The sequence below is a fragment of the Canis lupus genome, chromosome 5 (assembly GCF_003254725.2).
Source record: "Canis lupus dingo isolate Sandy chromosome 5, ASM325472v2, whole genome shotgun sequence".
NCBI classification, from domain to species: Eukaryota; Metazoa; Chordata; class Mammalia; order Carnivora; family Canidae; genus Canis; species Canis lupus.
This window is the reverse complement of record NC_064247.1, coordinates 12,570,989-12,590,014: the sequence shown is the minus strand read 5'-3', so window position 1 is coordinate 12,590,014 and position 19,026 is coordinate 12,570,989. Positions and strand designations below refer to the sequence as shown.

Below are 19,026 nucleotides of genomic sequence, written 5' to 3'. Positions count from 1 at the left end.
TCTGCCTCTCTTCTACCAAACCAACAACCCCCACCACCAGAAACCAGAGGCTGGTGTGCCTTCTTTGAACAAAGGCCTGGCTCCCACTGGTCTACCATGCTCGCCTCAGCTTACTCATGGAGATCACTAGGTGCTGAGTCTTAAAGATTGAGAAATCCACCTGCCCTGTCCCTCACGGAGTTGGGCTTTAGGCCATATGAGATCATGAGGGTGATGACTCAAGCCATCTGTGTGTGTAGCTGCTAGAAAGGAGGTGGCTGGACTGTGTGGCTCTTGGAAATGTTCGGTGGCCTTGGACTGGGGCCTTGCGGAGGGAGATGGTCTGAAGGTGGACAGCAGGAGGGGAAATGAGAATGCATGAGCTTATAGTATCTGTGCGTTAGTTTGGTTCCTGAGTGACAACTACATTGGAAAGTCTGGTTGCTTTTGACAGTCCTTTCTGGATCTCTCTGGGACGCCCAGCCACTGACCCGTATGTTCCCTGATTTCAGAGCTAGTCTCTCTCAGAAGCTGGGTTTAGCACTCCTGTGTGTATTCACAGCCTATTAGGCCATGACCTAGAGATTGAAGAAATCTTACTAAGAACAGGTGCTTTGCCATCGGAGGCAAATAAGTAATTAGCTAATGCTCCACTTACCCCTCCAAAAAGATTTTAGGCAGCCATTTGGTAAAAATGACCTAATTTAATGAATGAGATCTATTTGGTAGAGTAATAAAACTCTCCCTTCTGAAAAATTTCTACAAATTGCTAAATGTGGATTATGACATAATAAATACACAAACTGCCTAGCCCTGTACCTGTTAATACTTCTCGTGGAGAAGGTGTTAAGTAAGTATTGGCTGGACTGAATAGAGTAAATGAAGCCTTTTGAGTAGAGCACATCAATGTGGAAAATCCCTTTGAGTTACAATTTAAGTTTTGGGCAGGACTTTGGGAATTACTTAGTGCAGTTGCCTCTTCTTGGTGTTGTTGAGAAGTCATGCTGTGAAGGGTGGAGTCGGGATAGACCCAGATCTCTGCTTCTTACTCCAGGACTCTGCCCCTGGAGCTGGGTGTTTTGGCAGAGATGTGGCCCCCAAAAAAGTATCACTGGGTGCTAGTAACTATTGAACATTTGCTAATGCCTCTTAACAAAGACCCGGCAGACCCAGAACCTTGGGGAGGGAACTGGATCCAGCTAAACATTTTAATATTGTTTTGTTTTGGGGGTAATGATTTGTATTGTTTTGGCATATGATGGTGGTTTTCCAATCATGGTTCAGGTATAAAGTTTCTTTTGAAAATGTGTTAATGTAAAAAGGTGGGTATTTATTTTTTTAAAGATTTACTTATTTATTTACTCATGAGAGACAGACAGAGAGAGAGAGAGAGAGAGAGAGAGAGAAGAGAGAGGCAGAGACACAGGCAGAGGGAGAAGCAGGCCTCATGCAGGAAGCCTGACGTGGGACTCGATCCCGGGTCTCTAGGATCAGGCTCTGGACTGAAAGTGGCGCTAAACCGCTGAGCCACCTGGGCTCCCCAGGTGGGTATTCTTTAAAGGGACAAAGGAAGTAGCTTACAATAAAGTGATAGGCAGTCTGGGAGATGTCACAAGGGTTGGTATTGACATGCCTGAAGTATTTAACGGCCCTCACGGACCCCAATTGCCTTTTTTAGTGACTTTGGCTTCAAGATGAGTGAAGATTTCTTCTTAGAGGTTTGTGTTCCGGATCCTGAGTTTTCTGGGAAGTCCTACGCTCCTCCTATGCCTTGTCCTGTGGGTTCTACTTACAGGAGAACAAGAGGGTATGTCTCACAATGGTCGCCATGCGCGGGACACGAGGGGTCTACCCTGGGTTTGAGAACAGAGAGGGCCACTTGGGTTCCTTTCATACTCCAGGTGCTTGGATCCAAGCTAGCATCTCTTAGGGAGCTTGGGCAGTGTTTAGCATTAGGATGCAAACTCTACTACTCCAGAAAAAACCCCATGCAAATCTGTGAAATTCGCTGCAGCTCTCACTATGGGCTAAGTCATAGAATTTGGCAAGGATACATCTTTATAGGAGTTCGTTGAAGAGATATATATGTAAACTCTTGGCCAGGGCAGCCTTCCCAATGGTGTGGGCTGCCCAACGTAACCATAAGCAGGACCAATTCAGAATGAATACACATCCTTCTTGTTCTGTAGGGAAATGAATGGATGGATGCTACTATCTATGGATAGGAAGAGGTTTCCAGTTATGGAGACTTATATTCTTGGTTGTGTCTGACCTCTTGCTCTTGGGGTTGGGGGGATGACAGCTATCGGAAGATTTCTGGGGACACTTGCAGTGGAGGAGATGTTGAAACACGACTGGAAGGAGAACTGGTCCCGTGTCCCTTGGCAGGTAAGAGGTGGTTTCTTGCCTTTGAGATCTTGAGATACTCACTCTAGCATCCTCATGATTTCACCCAGGTCTAGTCTTGCAGCCCTTCTAACAATGGAGGAGAAACATGGAAATTACACGCAGCACTGAACTTCCCTTTTTCCCTAAACTTGGGGAAATCAAAGCCAAATTTATTTATAGCCTTGGGCGTTTATAGGAATGGGAAGTATTTTTTGAGGAAAATCCCTTTTATTCGTTGAAAAGTGTTTATTCTGCATGTCTTGTATCTTAGGCATGGTGGGGGTGGGGGGCTTTTGCATTTTCCTTGATCTGTTTGTCTGAGTTGAATATAAAGAGACTCGTGGCTTTTGGGGAATTCACTAAGTGGTCTATCTTAATTTTTATAGTAATAATAATAGCAAGTACTTCAATGGAACTTCACACATTTTGATGTATTTTTCCACGTGTTCTCATTGTAATCCTTATCACGACCCAGTGGAGCAGATCCTGTAATAAGCTCCTGTTTCTTTTTTTTAAAAATAAAGAAGCATGTTCAAAGGAAAGGGTTAGTCAGCGTATTGCAGGTCATACATCTGTTAAGAGACAGCTCAAATTCAGACTCTTCAGACCCATGCTCTTCCCTGGACATCACCCAAATGGCAGAGGAGTGTCATTCCCATCATTTTAGGTGATCATTAGTTATGCTCATTAGGAAAAACTTTGGAGTACACAGGCTGTAAAGGGATAGTGTGGTCCACACATGCCTTAAATTGATGGGTGATGGCGCAGGTGGTGTGGTATTTGCAGTCTAGCCTCAAAATGAGGAGACCCTCGCAAATAGTTAATCTCTTAGCCACCTTTCCTTTCCTGCTCTGTTTCTACTGCTTATTCGTGCAGAGCTCCCTTATTTCCTGGGAGCCCTTCCTGCTGCTCTTCCCTCTCTCATGGAGGTGGATGGCTGGAGGTGACCTGGCGGGGGTGTCTGATGGAACAGCCATCAGCGCCCGCTGGATCATGAGAAGTGCGTGGTCCTCTGCAGAGCACCCCCCTCGTTCTCTCCTGCTTGCCAGATCGCCTCTGTGTTTTTCATGCTAAGCTCATTAGTTCCTTAATTTAATCTTCCATCATTACCAGAGTAATTAACATCCCTCACTGTGGAGACTTCAAAAGAACACGGCTTCAGCAGATTCTCGCAAATGAGCAGATAATATTCAAATACGCTCCTCACAAGAGCTGTTATTGATGAGGGTTTGGGTGAGTAGGGTTTGAGTGATTGCTCTTAAGGGTTGGAGTACATACTTTTGCAATAAACATTTCTGAAGATAATCCAGTGAGGGACAAAACAGTTTGTTTAAAGCCATCTAAACTGGGAGGAGAGCTATTTTCTTTTCTGAGGAGAAAAAGAGAACAGGGAACAAAGTGGAAAAATCACATTTGTAGTGTAGGCCCACCTCCTAAATGTAAAAAAAGAAAAAGAAAATGCCTGGCACAAAAGGCAGGGGTGTACCACGAAAGGAAAGGATGGTTTCCCAGGGCTGATGGGAACCATAGCATCTTTGCAAAGAGGAGGTCATCTGGAAGAATTTTTTAAAAGATTTTATTTATTTAAGAGAGAGAGAAAGCACGAGCAGGGGAGGGGCAGAGGCAGAGGGAGAAGCAGACTCCCCACTAAGCAGGGAGCCCCGTATGGGGACTCAATCCCAGGACCTCGGGATTATGATTTTAGCCAAAGGCAGAGACACTTAACCTGACTGAGCTACCCAAGCGCCCCACCTGGAAGGATTTTTAAAGATGAAGTCATTCTTCCTTTATGATTACTATAAAATAACACATGTTCAGGCTGTTCTCAGGTATGACTGGAATTGGCTAAGAATTCTGTTCCTTTCCTTTAAAAAAAAAAAAAAAATTCCTGAGAGACACACAGAGACAGAGATATGGGCAGAGGGAGAAGTAAGCTCCCTGCAGGGAACCCGATGATACGGGACCTGATCCCAGGACCCCAAAGCCACGCCCTGAGCCAAAGGCAGATGCTCAACCACTGAGCACCCAGGTGCCTCTCTGTTCCTTTCCTAAGTTAATCATTGAGCACAGAAAAGCAGAAGTTTCCTCTGGACCTAATCCTAAGGCAAGTATTTCTGGACTCAGGCTCTGCTATAAGGGCATCGGGTGGTGAGAAGAAAAACTGAAGCTGCAGATTGGGGTTTGCAGATGTTAGAAACGAGGGGTGGGAGGCTTGCTGCATGAGTGTATCCTCCGTGGCTCTCCACGGCAGCTTCGACGAGAGTCCTTGGTTTCTTACAGCCTGTCACTTACAGGCTTGGCAGCTTTCATCGTAAGGATCCTCTTCACTGGGAAGCACAGTGGGAAACTTCTTTTGAAAACCAGAAGAGATCAGTTACCATGTAGTGGTGGCTTAGAAACTTTTGAAATGAAGTGAAACCAAAGAAAAAGAACACATTTACTTTTATTAAACATTGTAGGTAGGGGCGCCTGGGTGGCTCAGTCGGTTAAGTGTCTGCCTTTGGCTTAGGTCGTGATCCTAAAGTTCTGGAACCAAGCCCTCCATTGGGCTCTCTGCTCAGCAGGGAGCCTGTTTCTCCCTCTTCCCCTTTCCCCAGCTTGTTCTCTCTCTCTTTCTCAAATAAGTAAAACCTTTTTTAAAAAAATTGCATATAGATTTATTTTTTGGTGCATTGTCTCTGTTGAAGCGCTTATGCAGAGTGGGTAGCTAGTCCCTGGGATCTCACCGAATGAGGGAATGAGGAAGAAAGAGAGAAACAGTCACTGTGCAGGTGTGCAGCAGAGGGATTCAGGTCCCATCTGCAACACATTGGCGAGTGGACCCTTGGACATGGATTCAGGTGTGTCGCCCGTCTCCACCACTGTGGAAGAATCTGGATGCTTTCCATCCTGCTCCCTAAGTGGAAGAGAGGGCGCACCAGCTCTCCCAGTTACTCGTTGACATGAAGTCTCCTTCAGCCCCCGGGGCCTCTATTTCTGTATCTTGAAAAACGACAGTGTTTAACAAATGTATCGTGACAGACAGCATCATGTAGTGGGTGAAACACAGATTCTGGATTCAGACTGCCGAGTTCAAGCCTTGATTCCACCTCTTACCAGTTGTGTGACCTTGAGCGTGTTAACCTCTGTGCTCTCATTTGTAAAATTGACTTAATAGTGGTTCTTCCATTATGCAGTCATTACACCAGCGAAACGATGCCTGGCACGTAGTATGCGCGTTTATAGTTTTTAAGATGAAATAGAGTCTTTGTGATGATGATGTTGGGAAACGCTTTGTAAGTATCCGAGAACAAAGGTTATTGTTGCTGTTTTGAAAATATAATAGGTTGATAGAATTGCTGTGTGTCATTGCGAATAATATCGGATGGGTGAACATCCAGATTAGCTGTAAGTCTTCAGGGACCAGGAGTCTCTGGTCAACATGATTACGGTGCCATGTGATACAGTCATGGGACGAGTGAGAACATGCTGAGTGGGGTAATTATTTCGTCACGTGTGACTCTAAAGACTCCTGGGCCGAGCTCAGGAGCATGGATGTTGGACATGACTCGGGCATCTAAGTGAACAAAACAAATGTAACAGGACAGCTTGCAGATGAGAAACAGATTTATGGGAGTTGGAGTGACCTTGCTCCTTAAGGCGGGATTTCATTTTACGCACCTTCGAAATCTTGATGCCTGTGCTGTGCCACTTGATCTACCCTGTGTGCCAATGGCGCTGAGGTGTATGCGTGAGGGGAAAATAGGTGAGATGTGCTAGCAACCTCCTCGGCGTCCCCCAGGCCCACCCTCTCTGTCGTTGTCTGTGTCTCTGCAGAGGAGAATGAATTCATCCTGTACGCCATGCGGAGGTCCATCCACCGCTATGACCTGGCCTCAGGAGCCACCGAGCAGTTGCCTCTCACCGGCTTGCGGGCAGCGGTGGCTCTGGATTTTGACTATGAGCACAACTGCTTATATTGGTCGGACCTGGCCTTGGACATCATCCAGGTGCGTCCACCCTTGGTCTGCTCGTGGGGGGCCCATGCCTTGTGACCTCCCGATCCCGATAAGCTTCCTTCAGGACGGTCTTGGGAAATGGGTTATTAGAGGTTTGAAGTCATGACTGTTTTCAGGGCTGACAGGTGACACTTTTCATTCTTCTGTTTTACTATTTTCTTGCCCTGCCTCCCTCTGTCCCTGTAGGAAGGACCAGAAGGAGCCCCAGATCTTCAGTCTGGCTTATAAAGGAGGCCTCACTTTTCCTGCTGGGAAGATTTGAGGTCTCAGAGTGTAGGATTCTGAGTCACTATCACAGCAGCTGCCTCTGAAGTGTCCTTCTTCCCAAGCCATGATATAGTAACACTTGACTTACCCGCAGTTCACGTAATTATCCACTTCAGCTATTCTGAACACAGTCAAGAACCAGGAAGTGAGCTGTAAAGATCCCCACACAGGCCAGATAGATAGTCATAGACTCCAGCCCATGCATTTTAAAGGAGAGCTATTTGATCTTTATTCATTGCCTATTTAATCCTTTTTAGAAAAGCAATTCTAACAAGTTTTATCTGGACTTCCTACCCAAGAGAAATTATACAGTGCCTGGGTTTTCCAGGGCCTGGCAGCGACTGCGCCGTGCAGCTGTCCCAGACAGCACCTGATGGCCAGGAGCCTCCCGAGGGAGAGGAGCCTATAAAAGCTGCCACGAGAACTTAAAAATAACAGCAGTCTGGTTCCATTTATTTTCAAAGCAAACAGACTCGTGCTTGTCAGTAATCTCCGACCTCATTACTGGGACACAGCATCGTTCGGTAACCAGTGTTTGTAATGAAAATGCAGAGTAATATCAATGATTAGGTTCTGTTTAGGTATTCTGCTTGAAACAGGAAGCCATAATATATTTTAGGAAAGCTTTTATTAGAAGCCGGCTTCACTCATGTGGAAAGTTTACTGGTAAAAGACATCTCATTCCTTGGCTGTCAAAGCCAGTGGAGTAAAGGGTGGCCATCCATGGGACCGAGTTGGCACGAGGTCATTTGAGCACTCACAACCTTTTCTCTCCCCTCCCCTGTCTCCATAGCGCCTCTGTTTGAATGGGAGTACAGGGCAAGAAGTGATCATCAATTCTGGCCTGGAGACCGTAGAAGCCTTGGCTTTTGAACCCCTCAGCCAGTTACTGTATTGGGTAGATTCTGGCTTTAAAAAGATTGAGGTACGTATATTCCATCCTGTCCTTAATTGAGTAGGGGGCAGCATCTGGGCCTTGAGCCAGGTTTGACACAGTGGGAGGAGCCAGCGTGCCAGGCTTCTCTAGAAATCCTTTGAGAATTCCAGAGAATGGACCAGGTGAGCCTCTGGGAAAGGAAGAAAAGGCAGATAGTTTCAGAATTCTTGGGCATTGCCCCGAAAGTCCCACGTGAAAACAGGATGCCTGCACCCATCAGACTGAGATTCCATTAAGATGCCCTGAATGGTGCTATTTTGGCTAGCCAGAGCGTGTGCTAGAAACAATAATGATAATTATATAACACCATAGCATTATTAGAGTGCTGTATTATCCACGCTGTAGTATTATTGTAGTCGATTAGAGTAATTAAGACCATATCATGGTCATAATCATGATGATTGATGACAGCGAGCACTTCCTTTGTGCCAAGCCCAGTTGGAACCACTTTGGTTGAATTTACTTGATTTGGTTCTCACAACAACCCTGTTAATGTATTTGCACCTTAGCTATCCAAGGCGATGTGAGGGTAAGAAAGGGCCTCTCCAACACCAAAGTCGTGGTCTTATAGGCACACTCAACTCCTGGAAGTCACTACTGAGGCCCTGGGGCATTGTCTCCGCCCCTCTCTGTACTGACTACGTGGAGGCCTGGGGTGTGGGTCATGTGGAAATTTCAGTAGAAGCAAGGAGGCACAGAGAGTCTGGAGCAGTTGTAAGCCAAAAGCCACAAAGTCAAGAGCCAGACCTGGGTTCAGTCTTCATTCTGGTAGCTAAGGAAGCCAGGCAAGTTTCTGCATCTGTGAGACAGAGGTTCATTTATCCACCCTGTCATCCGACGGGTGCTTTTTCTGGCATGGTACGTGCCAGGTATGGTTGGAGGCTGTGAGGATACAGCAGTAGGCGAGACACCCAGGCTCCTGTTCTGCTAAAGACGAGATGTTAGTGGAGGAAGGAAACTAATGAAGACATAAGTCCATCAGTTCTAACAGTGATGAGTCCTGCAGAGAACGTCCAACAGGATGGTGTGATCGTGTGGCTTTGGGGTGCGGCAGCGTTACACAGCTGGGTGGGAAGGCCCTGAGGATGTGGCATCTGAGCTGAGCCCGAGGAGAGGATCACTAGTGTCCATCTCACAGTGCGGTTGGGAGAAATGAGTGAAAAGACAGTGCCAGGCACATACTGAGTAGTACGTCGGTGGTCTTGTTATTTTGGTTCTCTCCTTTCTTTAATTGTGTGTGGTCAGCACTTTGCCAGGTGCTAGAAGGATGTAGTAAAGCTTAAGTTGTCCATACTCTCCCAGCACACAGCTCGGGTACTGTCAGTACAGAATGGTAAGATAAGTCGCTGATGCTCGTTGATGAAGGCGGGTCAGAGGAGTGAGCTGAGGAGCTGGGCCTGGAGGGGAGTTTCGAGGGAGAGAGACGATTTGATTGTGGAGCTGTGGTCAGGCCCCGTAGGGGATATGGTGACGGTAGACGGACGAGGAGGACTATGTCAGGCTTCGAGAACCACGAGATGGCCAGCCTCACTGAAGTTGTTGGGGCTAAAGTGGAGGAGAGAGAATATGGAGGAGAGAGAATTAAAAGCCTGTGGAGATTCTTAATTGTAAAGCTGAGACACTCTGTGTTTGTTTTGTGGACAGTGTAGAACCATTGGTGGCTTTGGAGCATGGAGCAACGTAGGTGGGTTAAATAAATAATACATACTGAGTACTTTGTGCAGATCTATCGTCTTGCCTCCAGAACTGGGTGCAGGTGGCAGTGCTGGCTCCTCTGTCAGACCCTGTGAGCATTGTCCCATGAGCCAGAGGAGAGAATAGCTCATTCTGACCGCACGTCAGGGCAGGTTTCCCAGATGAGTCTGCAGGGGAATGGGGGAGCCACAGAGGCCCGTGTCTGTAGGGGGAGCCCAGTAGGAAGCTGTGATGGGGGCCTTCCCAGGGAGCTCAGATCCATCTCGGCTTCCCCTCCTGCCCCTCCCCACTCCTCTTTTTGTCAGGTAGCTAATCCAGATGGTGACTTCCGACTCACGATCGTCAACTCCTCTGTGCTCGATCGGCCCAGGGCTCTGGTCCTCCTGCCTCAGGATGGGTGAGTATTGCCCCGGAGGTAATCAGCATGTGGCAGATGCTGCAGCAGACAGGTTCTCGTGGAAGTGCAACCTGCTGGACACAAACTTGTTTCTGGTGATGGCTGTTGAAATAATCTGTTGATTTCGAGTCTTGAAACCAGAGCTCAGTCATCTTGTCGGGTAACTCCATTCCCTTTCGTTAGCAAGCATCAGACTCTCCGCATCCAGATGTCTTACATCTGTGGGGTGTTTCTCCAATGAAAGGTATTATTAAAAGTCTTTCCATAGACAGAGCGGAGTCAGGCCTGGTTGGAGATGGCAAGGATTTTTATCCTGAGTTTGATGCATGATGCAAACTTATAATCCCTTCCATCCCTTCCCTACCCTCCCGCCCCAGCTTGGGGCGGAGTTTCTTGCAAGCAATTCATATGCCCCTGGGAAATGCAAAGGTGCTTTTTATTAATTCCTTAACTTAAGGAAACATAGCTGAAAGAAAATTCTGGATTAGGCGTTCTATCCTTCTAGTATTTGTGATTGAGAATTAGATCTGTTTTTTAAGAGAAAAAATATATGTACTTGATTTAAAATATTAAGAGAAAAGAAGTTTATGGTATGAAAAATATTTGTTCCCTCCTTTCCTTTCTCACTCTTAACCCTTCTCCCCCACACTTCCTAGGGGTAGTCAGGGTTAGTTTGTTGTGTATCATTCAGAGTTCTTTTTTACCCACGTGCAAGCACATAGCCTTAAAACACACAGGCACACTCCTGCGTCAGATAGAATCGTAGGATATTTACTGTTTTGCACGTTTTCAAAACGTTTTGCGTGGCTTGAAGATGCTGTTTTCACGTGAGCACTTAGAGATTTTCAGGCATCATAATATTCTTTTGTATGTACCAGAGTCTGTCACTTTCTATGTCCCCCTAAAAGTGTGTGCTGTGTCTCTACATGTAATACATACATGTTTTTTTGCTGGTATGAACAATGCTGTGATGAACGTCTCTGTACATTGTCTTCACATAACTTGATTATATCTGTAGAAAAATTCCAGGAAAGGAATTTTGGGGCAAGAAATTTGGTGGCTTTAAGTATTATAATTACAGCTTATAATAATAATCCTGCTGAACTAACTGCTAGAGAGGCTTCTTACCTCTTTGGGGTAGTATCTTGATCCCGTTACCTGAGGTCTGATGTGATGTGCGTTCTTTCCCGGCTTTGACCAGGGTGATGTTCTGGACCGACTGGGGGGACCTGAAGCCTGGAATTTATCGGAGCAACATGGATGGTTCTGCCGTCCATCGTCTCGTGTCAGAGGACGTGAAGTGGCCCAATGGCATCTCTGTGGATGACCAGTGGATCTACTGGACAGACGCCTACCTGGACTGCATTGAGCGGATCACTTTTGATGGCCAGCGGCGCTCGATCGTCCTGGACAACCTCCCCCACCCCTACGCCATTGCTGTCTTTAAGGTGGGGCTTTCTTTGCTCCCTGCTTTGGACAGTCCATGAGAGCAGGTGCAGAGCTGCTGTCTTGGGTTGTTGCAGGGATGCTTGTCCGACTTCTAGAAAATCAGCTCATTTACAGATGGATGTCAGACAGAGTTGCCAGGAGTCCGGGCTGCTCACTGCTCATAGTTCAAAAGGCTAAGGGTTGAGGTGGTTTCACAGGAAAATCCCCGTTTGCCCCCGAGTGCCGGTCGTTGTGGCTTGGGGTCTCCATCTCATGCTCACCTCGTGCCCTGATGACCTCAGGTGAGCTCCGTACCACCTGTGTTACTTGGCACTACTGCTTTGCCTCTAGAGAACAGAACAGTTGGTTTTTCTTGACGTTGGGAAGCAGATTTCAAACCAAAGGGTCGGGCTGTGGTCAAATTCGAATGCTTATCACATAGTTTCCGTTGGGCAGTTCCTTCAGTGTGACTCTTTGGTGAGGTCTGGATAAAACCACTGCTTTGCATTTCAGTGAAATCTTGATGATGGGGTGATCATTCCCCCATTAATGTTAGGTGTCCTTCATATGGGTGGCCCCTCGTTCTTACTGAGGGTCTAGAATCGGAGACCCTGGAGCTGGACCGATGAGCAAAGGTTTTCCTTCTAGAATGAAATCTACTGGGATGACTGGTCACAGCTCAGCATCTTCCGAGCTTCCAAATTCAGCGGGTCCCAGATGGTGGTTCTCAAGAGCGAGCTCACGGGGCTGATGGACATGAAGATTTTCTACAAGGGCAAGACAACTGGTAAGCATCCCCTGCTTCCTCTCTCTCGAGCTGGTCTCTAGGAAGGGGCTGGGTGTGGGCAATTGCTGCTCAGGCGGGGCTGGCAGCTTGCATCTTTATTCTCACGACAACATGCACATTATTTAATTTCTGCCTAATGACATCTTAATTTCTTTTCTAATGGTACACAAACAGCTGGAAGACAGCATGTTTTCGCCTGCCTAGAGTGTGATACTTGGTGGGTAATTATACCCTCCTCCTGCCTTTGGCCCCTGACTGATTGGTGGTGTGGCTTCTGCTGCAGCTGGAGAGTTCCAGCATGTGCTTCATCCCCATTTGGCAACCTTACAGGGAGCAGCGCTGTGCTGGGTGCTGTGCTGGGTGCGCTGGCAGTTGCTGCCTCCCGGCGGGAGTCCCATCTTGTCCTCTGGTTGCCCGGGTGACCTGTTGCTCATCGAGCACCTAACTCCCTTGTAATGAGAGGTGTAGTTATGTGATGCATTACTTAATGTGTCTCCACCTGAGTCTCCTAAACCCCATGAAGAAGGATATTGGGTCTTTCCCCCTCCCCCAACAGTTTTGCTGCTGCCTAGCACTTAGTAGGGCTCGGTGTTTGTTGAAAGAGGTCATGAAAAGGGACCAGGTGCCAGTTGGTATAAACAGTAGCTGTCTTGAAGATTGTCGAGTGAGGCTTCAAGAGGTGCTCCAAGCCTTGTGACCCGCCGGTCCTGGAGGCCTAGACTATTCATTCAGCTGAAAGCCTCCTTGCTCACTTCCTGCCCTTTCCCTCTGTGTGTCACCCACACTGTTGGTTCTACAGGAGAGACCGCAGGATGCTCCCGGAAGAATAGCCCCTTTAAGAAGCACCCTGTTTATCTCAGCAGGATTAAATAGCATCCTGGGTCTGCTGACTTGCCTTTATTGACAAACTGCTAGGTTTCCTGTTTTGAACTAGAATGTTGACGCAGTTTTGTGGGTTTTGGCTGACACTGGGCTGAGAGATTGAGGGAAATAATACGGTTATAGATACCATTGTTATTTTGGGGGGAACCAATGAAGATAGCATTGGCAGCACCCTTACAAAATGGTAAAGAATGTTGGAAATGTAAGTCTGTATTATTGTTAGGTCTTTGCAATGGACCTGTGATATGGGCAGGGCTGACATTATGATCTGTGGTTCATAGATTAAGGAACGGCATCTTAGAGGTGAATTAGCTCTCTCAAAGGTCCCTCGCTAGTTTAGGAGCTAGGCTTTTCTTCCAGCTCTGCCACTAAACCAAGGAGTCACATTCTTCTTAGAGGAGGTGCCTGTTTTAAAATAGGGAGGGCGCCCCTGGGTGGCTCAAAGGGTTGAGCATTTACCTTCAGCTCAGGGTGTGATCCCAGGGTCCTGGGATCGAGTCCTGCATCAGGCTCCCCACAGAGTGTCTGCTTCTCTCTCTGCCTATGTCTCTCCCTTTCTCTCTGTGTCTCTCATGAATAAATAAATAAAATCTTAAAAAAAAAATAAAATAGGGAGATGAAGGACTCTTGCTCCACACGTCCAGGGGCTGAGAGTCAGGGCCTTTGTTTGATGGAGGACCCCCAGCCCTGCTGATGGGTGTCCCTAGCAAGCCGAGTTGAATCATCAGCATTTCTTTGAGTTAGCGCTCAGTCCAGAAAGTGGGTCTTCCTTTTGACAAGTGCTTATAAGCATGTGTGTGGTGAGCACATGACAATTCCTGAAACACCAAGTTCAGATGGCCCAGTGATCTTTGGTCTCCCCCTCCCCAGTTTTGGCTGGTCACCTGCTCCATTCTAGCTGATGTCCAGTCACAGCTGGGTCCTGGGGAGCAGTAGGAGGGATAGTCTGTGGTCTAAGCAGCACGTGCACATGTAGTCTCCTTCATGCATCAAAAGAGTCACCTTCACTTAAACCATTCGAAGTAATTCTGGGAATCTGGCTGGAGTCTGGATGGAGGAGACATGTGCCGGTGGGTAGAACACAGATCCAGGACTGTGTAGCATCACCTCCAGCCACAGCTCTCTCTTTGCTCCTTCCTCTGTTCCTCCACTGGGCTTTGGGATTCTCTTTTTTTCCTTTGTGTGAGCAGGATCCTTGCAGCTGAGCTCCCACCCACAGACGCAGGGCCAGAGAAGCAAGTCTGTGATCTCTCAGATGAGCAAGGTTGGGTTAACCAAATGCTTTTGAAATGGCATCTGGTTGCTAGCACCACCTGTATGCTGCAGGTACCTCTTGGCCTTGAACTTGTTTGCTCTAACCTGCTTGCTTTTTTGGGACTCTGTTTTACAAATTCATGATGCCTATCGGCCAAGCCTGATGCCAGTCAATTATTATTTTTGGCATCTGCTCCTAACACATGTAGGACTGCCCGCTCACCAAGTGTAAGGTAATAATGCAAATAAAACCTGTATTTATTAAGGGATTACTGTGTCGCAAGCACCACACCGAAGTGCTTTGTGGGCTTGGATAACCTCAGTTAACCTTTGCAAAATCCATGTGTACTGTTCATATTTCCATTTTCTAGATGAGGACGTGAAAGTCAGGTTTGTGTTTCTACAGCGGATGTTTAGAAAGTGGTAAGAATTTGAACCACGGCCATATTGACTTCCACGAAACAGGCTCTGCTCCCTTTGTCATCTGTTGTTGGCATAGCACTGCCCTGGTGTGTGACAGTGATACAGAAGTACTAGATGTTGATCGATTCTTTTGTTTGTGATAACAGTTTTGTTCATTTGGAACATATGTCCGTCGCAGTTATTTGGTTATAAGAACAGACGCCTGTCTTAATCTATATGTCTGGTTGATTTTTATGTAGTGTTACTGGGATTTATTCTTCATCAAGAGTGCTTTTTCTTTGAAGAGCTTATTTTGCATGGCTGATGGTTTATCCACTTGGGGTTGCAATGGATTAAAATATTTTGGAGCTCTGGGGATTGTCCTTCAGAGTCTGCAGTAAGCTAAAGCTTTTAAATATCTACAACAAAGGCAAATACTTATCCTGTGGGGTGGATTTGATTTTGAAAATTGTCAAGCATGTAGATAATTAAGCAAGATAATAGCATTTCTGGCTCTTCAACTGGTTCTGGAGGAATCTTCCAAAGAGGAAATCTGAATGTGTTTCTGAATCTGCCCAATGAAGACACCATGCAGCTGTTTGATCTTTAAATGGGACATCTTTGGAGGTGATGACTGTCATTTGTCCACTCTTCACGTCTGCCTGCCTTACCTACACGAGACTGCAGCATCCTTTATAAAGAGTCTGTGGCTATGTTCTGGTGAAATTCTGCTAAATGCTCCTTCCAAGCTCTCCCAGGTTCTCTGTGACATGCTGTGGCTTTGTAGCACCCCACATGCACCTGCCCTGCCTACCTCTTGGGGTCAGTGACTCATTCTACCTGGTTTGGGGTTTGCCCCTGGATACTGCCTCTCAGACTATATACATCTCTGTCTAGACCAGCTTCCTGAAATACTGCACCTCATTTTGGGTTTCAGACCCCTGGCTCTCGCTTCTTTGGGTAGGAACATTTGCTCCATATGTGAAAATGTTAGTCATGTTATTTTACCAGGCCTAGCCCACATGGAATTATCATCCCGTCATTGAGTATTGTTCAAATATTCTGTTCTTGTTCAATTTCTTGGAACATTAAGTGATATGTTGTCCTTTGAATACAAAGAACATGTTCCAGATCCTCTTGACGTTGTTTTTCATTAGCGGCAGCTCTGTGTTCCTCCCTGGTAGCCTAGGGCATATGTCTTTCAAAAAAAGGACCAATCTCTACCCATGGAACAGATAGGGGTGAATTGATTTCTGGCATTTCTGCTTCCGTCAGCTGGTTATTCTACTATGGTAATGCTACCTTCAGAGTTGGGTTGAATTATTTGTAGAATCCTTTGGAATGTTTCATCGTATGGATTCCCTTCTGTGGGTGTGTGTACTTCCTCTGTTCGTAATGCTTCATGCTCTCAGGTCCTTAGCATCAAAGGAACACTTGCTGCTATGTCATTGCAATTTTTATTTTTATTTTTTTAATATTTTATTTATTTTAAAGAGAGAGAGTGCACGAGCATCCACACGAGCGAGCTGGAAGAGGGGCAGAGGGAGAGAGAATCCCAAGCAGACTTCACGCTGAGAATGGAGCCCGACGCGGGGCTCCATCTTATGATCCTTATATCACAACCTGGGCTTGAAATCAAGAGTTAGATGCTTCACCAACTGAGCCACCCAGATGCCCCTGCCAAGAGGCATATATGTATGCCAGTTAAATACTGATGAAGTACCAATGCATCCAAAGCTACTGTGGGTATTATCAATACTGATGGTTGCTAATGAACCCTGTTTTCCCACCAGCAGGCCGGTATAGGCATGACATAGCAAAAATCTTGGCTGGATGGAAACAGATTGCTTGGATGGGATTCTGGGCAGTGGAGATGCCGTGAGATGGCACCACTGAAGAACCACTATCGGCTGAGTTTTTATCAAAGCATTTGTATTTATTTTCCTCAATTTTGATGATGAGTAGTCACAGCCAAAAGAAAGAGCACACATTTCGTAATTTATGTGGCTTTTATGTTGCTTGATAGTTGTATTTCTAGCTGTTACGAAGTGCTTTATGCATCCTCTCCCCTCCTCCTTGGAAAGATGTGGGGCATAAGAAAATACCTTTTCCATCACCGTTCACCCACAAAGGTTCTCCCTCCAGAGTACAGTGAAGGATTTTATGGATTTTTATCTGGCCCTCTCTTTGGAAAGCCGAACCCAAGACAAGATTGGAGAAAGGGACAGGCCCACATTTACTAGTCCTTGTGTGGGTTTATCGCAGGACAGGTAGTGCCGAGGCCAGGGAGGGCCCTGTGGTTGGGTCCTTGTTCAGCTCAGCATCTGCACGTGGCTCACAGAGCCCGGGATGTTTATCTGGGCCCCGGCATCATTCAGGTGTGTGGTTTTAATGAAGGGCTTTTGGGTCATAGGAGCAGAAACCCACTCACGCTAACTCAAGTAAAAAGAGCTAATAAAAGCATAAAGGGAGACTGTGAGGAACTCAGAGATGGAAAACATAGGCGAGCCTGATGGAGACTGGTGCCGGGAATGGCCAGGCCGCCCCTTCTCTGGCTCTCTCTGTCCCTTTCCCCCCGGAACCCTGGTCTTGTCCTTTCCTCCGCTCCAAATGTCTGCTGTATCCTCCGGACTCACCCTCTGGAGTTTGTTTCTGCCCAGCTCTGACCCGCATAGGTTTTGGAGCCCAGTTCCGAGTCCCCAAGGAGGAAGAGCCGATACCTGGCCTGGTTCCAGGGCCATCTGATGAAGCCCCCCCCCCCCCCCCCCCCGCATCGTGGCCTCACTCAGGGCTCTGAGCAGAGAGAGGTGGCACAGCACGTGCTGCAGCGTCCACCACCCCCCGTTTCTCTCTTTGAGCTTCACGCCATCGTGTCTGAAGATTAGGAGGTGGTCTTGAATCTCAGGCCCCCGTTCAGGGTCTCCTTGGTGTGGACTCACCCGGACGTGGCCGTGTTTGTCTCCTCCCCAGGAAGCAATGCCTGCGTGCCCAGGCCCTGCAGCCTGCTGTGCTTGCCCAAGGCCAACAACAGTAAGAGCTGCCGGTGTCCAGATGGCGTGGCCAGCAGCATCCTGCCATCTGGTGACCTGATGTGTGAGTGCCCCCGGGGCTACCAGCAGGAGAACCACACCTGCATCAAAGAAGGTGCGTCCCATCCCCATCGTCTTTTCCACCACAGGCCCCCTTCCCTTCTTCCATCCCCTCTCCCCATGCTCTCTGTTTCCCATGGGTTTGGGTGACATAGAATGCTCTAGATCAAAATAAAACCCACCAGGTACTTGGTGACATCCTGGCCCAGGCTCTGAGGCCTGTGCTCCTGTAGTCCTCGTCAGGAACAGGCCTGTGCAGTTTATTTAAACAGGAGAGCTGGGCTTTTGGTTTAATGTCAGACAACACAGGCCTTCCTGATCTCCCCTTTTCGTCTTTCTGTGTCTGCCTCTCCTCACCCATCCCCCACATCTGGGTTCTCAGCTTCACCTGCTTCCTAGAAGTTTGGACCAAACCTGACTTGGAGAAGGGACTGGATTCCTTCACTGCTCACTGCCCAGGCTCACCAGCAGTTCTCCCCTGATGCTCCCACCCCCTGCCAGTCCAGAAATGTCCAGAACGTTCAAAATGATGTTGCAGGCTCTGAAGCTCTCCTCTTCACTGTGACCAAGTTGCTAAAGCAGTGTCATCCACTCTTTCTTTGAATTTAAAGACATAGATTCTGAAATTTTTCCTCTTAAAACCTGTGTTGATCTTTCTTTCCTCTCTGATTTGTGCCCCAACCACGTCCCCTGTCCCAGCCTCACCTGACTGTCAGTGAGGTGAAGGGGGAGCCCCTCCAGGAAGCACCCACATCCCTGCCTTTTTTTTTTTTTTTTTTTTTTTTTTTTATTCTTGAGATTGTATTGGCTTCATAATCACAGCCTCTCTCCTTGCAGAAGCCTCTCCGTCCTGAGCAGGGGAGCACACAGAGGACCCCCGTGGTTTCTTTTCCATAAGAAATACAAATGGAGAAAGGATAACCCTTCCCTTAGACACTGGAGATTCTCTCTCAGGCTCCAGACATCTTACAGCTGCTTAGAGACAAAGAGAGTGAACACTTAAGTTAGACAAAGACTTTTTAATATTTTCCTTTGGAATGCTTTTGGTGATCAAAACAAAGAGGCCAGGCTTCATGTGTTCTTGACTCGGTTTACTGAACAAAGCATTTTTTTTTCCTTTGCATTGTGGGTAGAAAAAGTCCTAGGAGTATTATCTATCCTTTGGAACTTACTTAGCTGAAAAAGTGGATATATATGGCTATATGTATAAAACACACACAGGTACAAATATATTGAACATGTATGTTTTTGTATTGTGTAGACACAGCCCCTCAAACAGTTCCTTGTATAATTAGTATCTTATAACATCGGTGTTTGGTGTCTACCCATTGGACCCAACTGGCACCATCTCAGTCCTTTTTCATCGTTATAACCACCCCCAACCCCTCATTAATTGTAATTAAAAGAGGAAAGAAGGAGGCCTGTGTTGTATGCTCCTGCACGCAGGTGAGCTTGGCACCGCTCTTCCTCCTTACCATTTAAGGCATGTCATTTGAGGAACAGAAATGGAAACTCAAAAGTGA

At 47.0% G+C, this 19,026-nt stretch overlaps 1 protein-coding gene across 1 annotated transcript in view; it reads left to right on the top strand.

The window, feature by feature from the left end:
• Positions 1 to 19,026, top strand: part of SORL1 (sortilin related receptor 1) — a 157,086-nt gene that overhangs the window by 80,054 nt on the left and 58,006 nt on the right. The window contains exons 15-22 of the mRNA XM_025465194.3: positions 1,658 to 1,786; positions 2,282 to 2,367; positions 6,184 to 6,356; positions 7,426 to 7,557; positions 9,570 to 9,661; positions 10,863 to 11,109; positions 11,738 to 11,876; positions 17,385 to 17,558. Of these exons, the coding sequence (XP_025320979.3) occupies positions 1,658 to 1,786; positions 2,282 to 2,367; positions 6,184 to 6,356; positions 7,426 to 7,557; positions 9,570 to 9,661; positions 10,863 to 11,109; positions 11,738 to 11,876; positions 17,385 to 17,558 (1,172 nt within the window). The remainder of the gene's footprint in view (positions 1 to 1,657; positions 1,787 to 2,281; positions 2,368 to 6,183; positions 6,357 to 7,425; positions 7,558 to 9,569; positions 9,662 to 10,862; positions 11,110 to 11,737; positions 11,877 to 17,384; positions 17,559 to 19,026) is intronic.